At 52.3% G+C, this 10,125-nt stretch overlaps 1 protein-coding gene across 1 annotated transcript; it reads right to left on the reverse strand.

The window, feature by feature from the left end:
* Positions 1–89: 89 nt before the first annotated feature.
* ELOF1 (elongation factor 1) lies at positions 90–10,051 on the reverse strand. Its single transcript, XM_078620726.1, has 4 exons — positions 9,920–10,051; positions 6,643–6,770; positions 2,582–2,652; positions 90–974 (listed from the first exon to the last, which is right to left on the reverse strand). The coding sequence occupies exons 2-4, from the start codon at positions 6,756–6,758 to the stop codon at positions 910–912; spliced, it is 252 nt and encodes an 83-aa protein (XP_078476852.1). The 5' UTR covers positions 6,759–6,770; positions 9,920–10,051; the 3' UTR covers positions 90–909.
* Between the last annotated feature and the right edge of the window lie 74 nt (positions 10,052–10,125).

The following is a 10,125-nucleotide window of genomic DNA, read 5'->3' on the forward strand; positions in this document are numbered from 1 at the left end:
TGTGAGGTGATGTGCTCAGCTGCGGTGGTGTGAATGTGTATGCTGTGTGATGACGAGACAAGACCGGCAACGCATCGACTCCACGACGCTTTTGGTCTCCAAAGTCTTTAATTGGCGACAGTGGCATGGCCTTCTGAGCCCCGCACGACTTCACGCATCGTCGTCGCTAGGAAGCCGCCCACGTAATCACCGCGGCCCCAAAGTCTCGTCCCCGGCTTTCCATCGCCTGGCTTTGGCCAACTCTATCATCGATTTGGCCAGTTTTCTCTCGGGCGCCATTCTTGATAGCAAGACGGCATTAGGCTAAAACAATTTGCATCGGATCATGTCTAGGAGAGTTACCAAGATGCCCCCCCCCCCACCCTGCTACAGACGGACGGAGCCCACGACTAAATGCTTTCAACAACAGTTGGAAAGTGTAAAAAAGCACCAATGGGACTCTCAATCACCAAACCCCACCTCTCTCCCCGTGCCACTCGCTCTCCTCCTTGTTGTCACACTCGCGAGCCACGCGCCTAAGCACTGCTGAAACCCCCCACAAGGGGGTTTGTCGACCGTCCGCCGGTGATACTCCGACCGTTTATTTAACTTCGCAAGACATCGAACGCATTTCTATTTATAAAAAAACACACAAACGTGCCGCAATCAAGTATATCGAGACGCAATCGCGGCGGCCTCAATTCAACGGTCACAGTTGAGGTTAGCGTTGCGGTTATCGCCCGGCAACGGCGGTTCTGACGGTGCAACGTTAACCCCGCGTCACCGCCACGAGCGGGGGCCTCCCACCATCCCACCAGAATCCTCCAGCACCACCTCCGTTGTTGAACTCCGGGCTCCCCTCTGTTTGTTGGTCGGAAGTGTGGCACGGCCGTCAGCGAAGCCGCGCTGCTGCTGCTGCTGCAGCTGCTGCTATTGGTTGGCCGCCTCGCAGGCGTCTATCCAGTCGCTGTAAACGTCCACGGCTTCCGAGAGGTCTGGGCGCAGGGTCAAGGGGCAAAGCGGCAGACTGGCGTGCGGCACATCTCGTCAGCACGCCTCATCGGCACGTCGCTTGCACACTCCGCGATCCGTGTGTGGGCGTGCGAAGCCCCTCTCACACACTCACTCTCTCGCATATCACCTCGATTTGAAACCGAAACGGGGGCGCAGGATTTCTCCATATGTGGTTGTCACCTGACGAGGCCGGTTATTGTAATTCAGCGAAACGTCACACGAGTACTCCAATTGTAAATGTTTCAGTGGGTTTACTCTCCAACACACTGTGCTGAACTAATTACGAAATGGCACGTTTTTTTTACGTGACAAACCTTACTAATTGGCTGTGTCGGATGGTGGCGGGTATAACGACACATTTATATTTACGTGATCTCACCCTATAAAACTCTCATGGGCATATCACACGCTCGCAGCGACAGCCTCCATTCGCCACTAAGCGGTTGTGACGTCACCATGGCGCTTGTGCCAGGCTAGGTGTATTTTGAGGCCACGTAAAGTTGAAATGTCTCACTGCTGGCAGGAGCTCACGGACCAGACCCAGTTGCCATGGGTTGACTGAGATGACTGGCAGATGCACCACCTGTGCTCTCCACTACGCCGGCTTGCTGTGCTTTTGGCATCTGGGCGTTTCGCTCGTTGTTGCGAGCGTCGCTCCTCTGCCCTCCATTGTTGCTGGAGGGAAACTGCCTCCAACTGCCCAGTAGCAGCGTCCTTCAGAGCCTCCTCCACAGAAGCCGATTGTGACACCGCTGGTACCAGTCATCGGCAAGTCCACTCAGCTCCACATCCTTCTGTACTACATCAGCTCCACCTCTTTTCATGCCTCTCACTCACCCACTCACTCACACATCAGTCCCATCTCTTCTCAAGCCTGTGCGGCCCCTGTTTAGCCCCCTCTCTATCCAGCCAAACAGAAACTGCGTGGGCATGCAGCGGCTGGCCACGCGAGCTAAATAACACAGCCAACGCAACCTCGCCTGCTGGCAGAACTCACCGATGGAACCGTGTCCAGACCTTTCAAGCATGCGAGCTCCTCATGCAATGCGGTCTGGGTTAAACCCAGGATGTATCGTAGGCAGGCCAGCTTTACTGTTTCAAACCGGCACAGATGTTCAATTAAAAGGGCTCCACGTTTCGCAAGCACGGAGAAGGGAGGGCGCCTAACCGTGGCGGAGAAGATGCTCTCACAAACATTCATGTGCGTGTGCGTATCCGGTCGGCAAGTCTCTCAAACACACACACGTGACTGCGGGCAGCCCCAACCCTAACAATAGTTGGGTCTGGTGGAGTGTCAACATGTGGTACAGCATGTGCAGACGTGTGTGTGTATATAAGAATGTGTGTATATAGTGTACGTGTACAAGTGTGTTATTATGAAAGTGCGTGTCTGTATTGTTTGCGTGTCTGAAAGTGTACGGGTGTGCGAGAGTGCGTGTAAGCATGCAAATGTGTTCGTGTGTGTGTGTGCCCGAGTCTGGGTGAAAGGGTGTGTTTGTAGGAGTGTCTACGTAAGAGTCTGTGTGTGTGTGTCCGTCTGTGTGAGTGTCCTTGTATGGCACGTGTAGGCGTGACCTCAAGAGGATACACGTGATGGGCGTCTGAAACTCCTCCAGGCAAACGGTACACGAGATCACGCCCGTGTTCCTCTCGCGATCCCTACACACACAAGACAAAGATCCCACAATATATAGCCTTCACACACTGCTGGGGCAAGTGCGACGTTTATGAGTTGACGTAGGGGAGGCCCAGGACCGGTGCAGATAATCGCCACTGGGAATCGAATCCGGGGCGCCAGGTTCGTAGTGCAGCGCGCTGTCCGCTACACAACCGCTTCTCCCAAGGAACAAAGATACAAAGATCCCCCGTATAGCCTTAGCAGACTGTAGGGACAAGTGCCGTTAGCGAGCACCTCTGAAGGCCGGCAGGCAGGGGCACGAGGGGAGGTGGTCAACGCCACACCCCAGCTGCCTTTGTCTCCCCAGTGGGGCGATGTTTACACACCGCACCAGGTTCAGATAATCGTCTCTGGTGGTGACCGTGAGCGGGAATCGGGTCTAGTTCATAGTGCAGCACGCTAACCGTTGCACTACCGCTCTCAATACAATGCACACACAGCACGCCAATTACCAGCATCACAACACGGAAACGCTAACCACACACACTGCTCTCTACTAATGTACGCGACAGATGCCATTCGCCGCTAAGCAGCGTCACCACAGCTCTTGTGCCAGGCTAGGGGCAGCTTGAGGCAATGTAAAATGTCCAGAGGCTCTCTGGCAGGTCAAGGGACAAACCCGGGATAACTGGCCGAGATGACTTACAAAGGCAACGATCCCCCACACAGCTTTTGACAGATTGCTGGGGCGAGTGCCGTTAGTGAGCGTCCATAAACGTCACACAAACAACATTCACCACCAAGTGCTTGCGATGTCACCACGGTGCTCGCTTGTGCCATGTTGTGGTGTTGTTGGTGAGGTTGTGGTATTGTTGTTGGTGAGGTTGTTGTGGTGTTGGCGAGGTTGCGGTGTTGTTGTTGGGGTGTTGTTGGCGAGGTTGTTGTGGTGTTGTTGGTGAGGTTGTGGTGTTGTTGGTGAGGTTGTGGTGTTGTTGGTGAGGTTGTGGTGTTGTTGGCGAGGTTGTTGTGTTGTTGGTGAGGTTGTGGTGTTGTTGGCGAGGCTGTGGTGTTGTTGGTGAGGTTGTGGTGTTGTTGGCGAGGTTGTTGTGGTGTTGTTGGTGAGGTTGTGGTGTTGTTGGTGAGGTTGCGGTGTTGTTGTTGAGGTTGCGGTGTTGTTGTGGTGTTGTTGGTGAGGTTGTTGTGGTGTTGGTGAGGTTGTGGTGTTGTTGGTGAGGTTGTTGTGGTGTTGGTGAGGTCGTGGTGTTGTTGGTGAGGTTGTTGTGTTGTTGGTGAGGTCGTGGTGTTGGTGGTGAGGTTGTGGTGTTGTTGGTGAGGTTGTTGTGTTGTTGGTGAGGTTGTGGTGTTGTTGGTGAGGTCGTGGTGTTGGTGGTGAGGTTGTTGTGTTGTTGGTGAGGTCGTGGTGTTGGTGGTGAGGTTGTGGTGTTGTTGGTGAGGTTGTTGTGTTGTTGGTGAGGTTGTGGTGTTGGTGGTGAGGTTGTGGTGTTGTTGGTGAGGTTGTTGTGGTTTTGGTGAGGTTGTGGTGTTGTTGGTGAGGTCGTGGTGTTGTTGGTGAGGTTGTTGTGTTGTTGGTGAGGTCGTGGTGTTGGTGGTGAGGTTGTGGTGTTGTTGGTGAGGTTGTTGTGGTTTTGGTGAGGTTGTGGTGTTGTTGGTGAGGTTGTGGTGTTGTTGGTGAGGTTGTGGTGTTGTTGGTGAGGTTGTGGTGTTGTTGGTGAGGTTGTGGTGTTGTTGGTGAGGTTGTGGTGTTGTTGGTGAGGTTGTGGTGTTGTTGGTGAGGTTGTTGTGGTGTTGTTGTTGAGGTTGTGGTGTTGTTGGTGAGGTTTTGGTGTTGTTGGTGAGGTTGTTGTGGTGTTGTTGGTGAGGTTGTTGTGGTGTTGTTGGTGAGGTTGTGGTGTTGTTGGTGAGGTTGTGGTGTTGTTGGTGAGGTTGTGGTGTTGTTGGTGAGGTTGTGGTGTTGTTGGTGAGGTTGTGGTGTTGTTGGTGAGGTTGTTGTGGTGTTGTTGGTGTTGTTGTGGTGTTGTTGGTGAGGTTTTGGTGTTGTTGGTGAGGTTTTGGTGTTGTTGGTGAGGTTGTTGTGGTGTTGTTGGTGAGGTTTTGGTGTTGTTGGTGAGGTTGTTGTGTTGTTGGTGAGGTTTTGGTGTTGTTGGTGAGGTTGTTGTGGTGTTGTTGGTGAGGTTGTTGTGGTGTTGTTGGTGAGGTTGTTGTGTTGTTGGTGAGGTTTTGGTGTTGTTGGTGAGGTTTTGGTGTTGTTGGTGAGGTTGTTGTGTTGTTGGTGAGGTTTTGGTGTTGTTGGTGAGGTTGTTGTGGTGTTGTTGGTGTTGTTGTGGTGTTGTTGGCGAGGTTGTTGTGGTGTTGTTGGTGAGGTTGTGGTGTTGTTGGTGAGGTTGTGGTGTTGTTGGTGAGGTTGTGGTGTTGTTGGCGAGGTTGTTGTGTTGTTGGTGAGGTTGTGGTGTTGTTGGCGAGGCTGTGGTGTTGTTGGCGAGGTTGTTGTGGTGTTGTTGGTGAGGTTGTTGTGGTGTTGGTGAGGTTGTGGTGTTGTTGGTGAGGTTGTTGTGGTGTTGGTGAGGTTGTTGTGGTGTTGGTGAGGTTGTGGTGTTGTTGGTGAGGTTGTGGTGTTGTTGGTGAGGTTGTTGTGGTGTTGTTGGTGAGGTTGTGGTGTTGTTGGTGAGGTTGTGGTGTTGTTGGTGAGGTTGTTGTGGTGTTGGTGAGGTTGTGGTGTTGTTGGTGAGGTTGTGGTGTTGTTGGTGAGGTTGTTGTGGTGTTGGTGAGGTTGTGGTGTTGTTGGTGAGGTTGTGGTGTTGTTGGTGAGGTTGTGGTGTTGTTGGTGAGGTTGTGGTGTTGTTGGTGAGGTTGTGGTGTTGTTGGTGAGGTTGTGGTGTTGTTGGTGAGGTTGTGGTGTTGTTGGTGAGGTTGCGGTGTTGTTGGTGAGGTTGTGGTGTTGTTGGCGAGGTTGTGGTGTTGTTGGTGAGGTTGTGGTGTTGTTGGTGAGGTTGTGGTGTTGTTGGTGAGGTTGTGGTGTTGTTGGTGAGGTTGTGGTGTTGTTGGTGAGGTTGTGGTGTTGTTGGTGAGGTTGTGGTGTTGTTGGTGAGGTTGTGGTGTTGTTGGTGAGGTTGTGGTGTTGTTGGTGAGGTTGTGGTGTTGTTGGTGAGGTTGTGGTGTTGTTGGTGAGGTTGTGGTGTTGTTGGTGAGGTTGTGGTGTTGTTGGTGAGGTTGTGGTGTTGTTGTTGAGGTTGTGGTGTTGTTGGTGAGGTTGTGGTGTTGTTGGTGAGGTTGTGGTGTTGTTGGTGAGGTTGTGGTGTTGTTGTTGAGGTTGTGGTGTTGTTGGTGAGGTTGTGGTGTTGTTGGTGAGGTTATGGTGTTGTTGGTGAGGTTGTGGTGTTGTTGGTAAGGTTGTGGTGTTGTTGTTGAGGTTGTGGTGTTGTTGGTGAGGTTGTGGTGTTGTTGGTGAGGTTGTGGTGTTGTTGGTGAGGTTGTTGTGTTGTTGGTGAGGTTGTTGTGGTGTTCTTGGTGAGGTTGTGGTGTTGTTGTTGAGGTTGTGGTGTTGTTGGCGAGGTTGTTGTGGTGTTGTTGGCGAGGTTGTTGTGGTGTTCTTGGTGAGGTTGTTGTGGTGTTGGTGAGGTTGTGGTGTTGTTGGTGAGGTTGTGGTGTTGTTGGTGAGGTTGTGGTGTTGTTGGTGAGGTTGTGGTGTTGTTGGTGAGGTTGTGGTGTTGTTGGTGAGGTTGTTGTGTTGTTGGTGAGGTTGTTGTGGTGTTCTTGGTGAGGTTGTGGTGTTGTTGGTGAGGTTGTGGTGTTGTTGGTGAGGTTGTGGTGTTGTTGGCGAGGTTGTTGTGGTGTTGTTGTTGAGGTTGTGGTGTTGTTGGTGAGGTTGTGGTGTTGTTGGTGAGGTTGTGGTGTTGTTGGCGAGGTTGTTGTGGTGTTGTTGTTGAGGTTGTGGTGTTGTTGGTGAGGTTGTGGTGTTGTTGGTGAGGTTGTGGTGTTGTTGGTGAGGTTGTTGTGGTATTGTTGGTGCTCACATCTTGACGTCGCACGAGCGCTCGTGGTTACAGAAGGGGCAGGTGAACTGGGTCGCGAGGGTCCCCACCATCTTCTTCTTGGTCGGCGGCTTCCTCTTCGACTTCCGCCGGCCCATGACGGTGCCGCACTGAAACAGATGACGGTGGGGGGGGGAGAGAGACGCGGGCGGGGTGAGAAGGGAAGACAGATGGAGAGACGGGGGGGGCAGACGCAGAGAATAGGAGACATTCTAGATTTAAAGCTTTTGTGACTGCAAGGATTCATACTCTTAGGTTTTGTCGGTAAAGCCACGTAGGTAAAAAATAAATAAAAATTAAAATAAAATTCTAAATCTATTCTTATTTCTATAATTTGTATTCTTATATATTTTTAATATTTATTTATTTTTACCTACGTGACTTTACCGAAAAACGTAAGAGTAGGGATCCATATTCTTTGGTTCTTTCTGTAAAGTCACGTAGGTATAAAATAAAACAAATGAAATCACGACGTTTCGACCGCAACACAAGCAATCATCATCTGGTGGGAAAACCACAGCAAAAAATGTTTCTCTCTCTCCCACTTCAGCAAAAAAATTGTCTTGCTGTGGTTTTCCCACCGGATGATGATTGGCTTGTGTTGCGATCGAAACGTCGTGATTTAATTTGTGACTTTACCGAAAGAACCAAAGAATAGAGACAAGTGACACTGTGATGCGGGCAGAGAGATTTAGTCGACGCCACAGTGAGAAAGGGACTCGGAGGCAGACGGAGAGACACAGGAAGGCAGAGCCAGGAGATCAAACAGAGAAACGCCAATTGACACGTGCAGTGTCTGTAGAGATGTGCGGTAAGCGCTGCGTGTGGCGGTGAGTCGTGGTGAGTGGCGGTGAGTGAGTGGTGGTGGTGAGTGGTGGTGGTGAGTGGTGGTGAGTGAGTGGTGGTGAGTGTTGGTGAGTGAGTGTTGGTGGGTGGTGAGTGTTGGTGGTTGGTGAGTGTTGGTGGTTGGTGAGTGTTGGTGGTTGGTGAGTGTTGGTGGGTGGTGAGTGTTGGTGGGTGGTGAGTGTTGGTGGGTGGTGAGTGTTGGTGGGTGGTGAGTGTTGGTGGGTGGTGAGTGTTGGTGGTGAGTAGTGAGTGTTGGTGGTGAGTCGTGGTGAGTGTTGGTGGGTGGTGAGTGTTGGTGGGTGGTGAGTGTTGGTGGGTGGTGAGTGTTGGTGGTGAGTAGTGAGTGTTGGTGGTGAGTCGTGGTGAGTGTTGGTGGGTGGTGAGTGTTGGTGGTGAGTAGTGAGTGTTGGTGGTGAGTCGTGGTGAGTGTTGGTGGGTGGTGAGTGTTGGTGGTGAGTAGTGAGTGTTGGTGGTGAGTAGTGAGTGTTGGTGGTGAGTCGTGGTGAGTGTTGGTGGTGAGTGTTGGTGGTGAGTGTTGGTGGTGAGTGTTGGTGGTGAGTGTTGGTGGTGAGTGTGTCGTGGTGAGTGTTGGTGGTGAGTGTTGGTGGTGAGTGGTGGTGGTGAGTGGTGGTGGTGAGTGTTCGTGAGTGTTGGTGGTGAGTGTTGGTGGTGAGTGTTGGTGGTGAGTGTTGGTGGTGAGTGTTGGTGGTGAGTGTTGGTGGTGGTGATGAGTGTTGGTGGTGAGTGTTGGTGGTGAGTGTTGGTGATGAGTGTTCGTGGTGAGGAGTGTTAGTCGTGGTGAGTGGTGAGTGTTGGTGAGTGTTGGTGGTGAGTGTTGGTGGTGAGTCGTGGTGAGTGTTCGTGGTGAGTGTTCGTGGTGAGTGTTGGTGGTGAGTGTTGGTGGTGGTGGTGAGGAGTGGTGGTGAGTGAGTGGTGGTGGTTGGTGAGTGTTGGTGAGTGGTGGTGGTTGGTGAGTGTTGGTGAGTCGTGGTGAGGGGTGGTGAGTGTTGGTGGTGGATGGTGAGTGTTGGTGGTGAGTGTTAGTCGTGGTGAGTGTTGGTGGTGAGTGGTGAGTGTTGGTGGTGAGTGAGTGGTGAGTGTTGGTGGTGAGTGTTGGTGGTGAGTGTTGGTGGTGAAGTCTGGTGAGTGGTGAGTGTTGGTGGTGAGTGTTGGTGGTGAGTCGTGGTGAGTAGTGGTGAGTGTTGGTGGTGAGTGAGAGTGGTGAGTGAGAGTGGTGAGTGAGAGTGGTGGTGGTGAGTGTTGGTGATGAGTGAGAGTGGTGAGTGTTGGTGGTGAGTAGTGGTGAGTGAGAGTGGTGAGTGAGAGTGGTGAGTGAGAGTGGTGAGTGAGAGTGGTGGTGGTGAGTGTTGGTGATGAGTGAGAGTGGTGAGTGTTGGTGGTGAGTGTTGATGGTGAGTCGTGGTGAGTAGTGGTGAGTGTTGGTGGTGAGTGAGAGTGGTGAGTGAGAGTGGTGGTGGTGAGTGTTGGTGATGAGTGAGAGTGGTGAGTGTTGGTGGTGAGTAGTGGTGAGTGAGAGTGGTGAGTGAGAGTGGTGAGTGAGAGTGGTGAGTGAGAGTGGTGAGTGTTAGTCGTGGTGAGTGAGTGGTGAGTGTTGGTGAGTGTTAGTGGTGAGTGTTCGTGGTGAGTGTTGGTAGTGAGTGTTGGTGGTGGTGATGAGTGTTGGTGGTGAGTGTTGGTGGTGAGTGTTCGTGGTGAGTGGTGAGTGTTGGTGAGTGTTGGTGGTGAGTCGTGGTGAGTGTTCGTGGTGAGTGTTCGTGGTGAGTGTTTGTGGTGAGTGTTGGTGGTGGTGAGGAGTGGTGGTGAGTGAGTGGTGAGTGGTGGTGGTTGGTGAGTGTTGGTGAGTGGTGGTGAGGGGTGGTGAGTGTTGGTGGTGGATGGTGAGTGTTGGTGGTGGATGGTGAGTGTTGGTGGTGAGTGAGTGTTAGTGGTGAGTGTTGGTGAGTGAGAGTGGTGAGTGAGAGTGGTGAGTGTTTGTGGTGAGTGAGAGTGGTGAGTGTTGGTGGTGAGTGAGAGTGGTGAGTGTTGGTGGTGAGTGTTGGTGGTGAGTGGTGGTGGTGAGTGGTGGTGGTGAGTGTTCGTGAGTGTTGGTGGTGAGTGTTGGTGGTGAGTGGTGGTGGTGAGTGGTGGTGGTGAGTGTTCGTGAGTGTTGGTGGTGAGTGTTGGTGGTGAGTGTTGGTGGTGAGGAGTGGTGAGTGTTAGTCGTGGTGAGTGAGAGTGGTGAGTGAGTGGTGAGTGTTGGTGGTGAGTGTTAGTCGTGGTGAGTGAGAGTGGTGAGGAGTGGTGAGTGAGAGTGGTGAGTGAGTGGTGAGTGTTTGTGGTGAGTGAGAGTGGTGAGTGAGTGGTGAGTGTTTGTGGTGAGGAGTCTGAGTCGCCTCGCCACCCCACGACTCACGCTAAACGATGGCGCGCGCGCGCGGCCTCAACTCGCGGTGAAGGCCTCTGAGGTGTCCGCAGCGCGAGGCCCCCCACCAGGAAAAGTGCCGGTCTCAAAATCAATCAATAAATGAATTAAAACTACATCGATCGTTATCTACGTGTACCGTCACGGGATCGTGTGTCTCCACTCCCGCTACACCCACACTCGTCGTCTAAACTATT

This window comes from Lampetra planeri, chromosome 3, assembly GCF_965212315.1.
Source record: "Lampetra planeri chromosome 3, kcLamPlan1.2.h2, whole genome shotgun sequence".
Taxonomy (NCBI): Eukaryota; Metazoa; Chordata; class Hyperoartia; order Petromyzontiformes; family Petromyzontidae; genus Lampetra; species Lampetra planeri.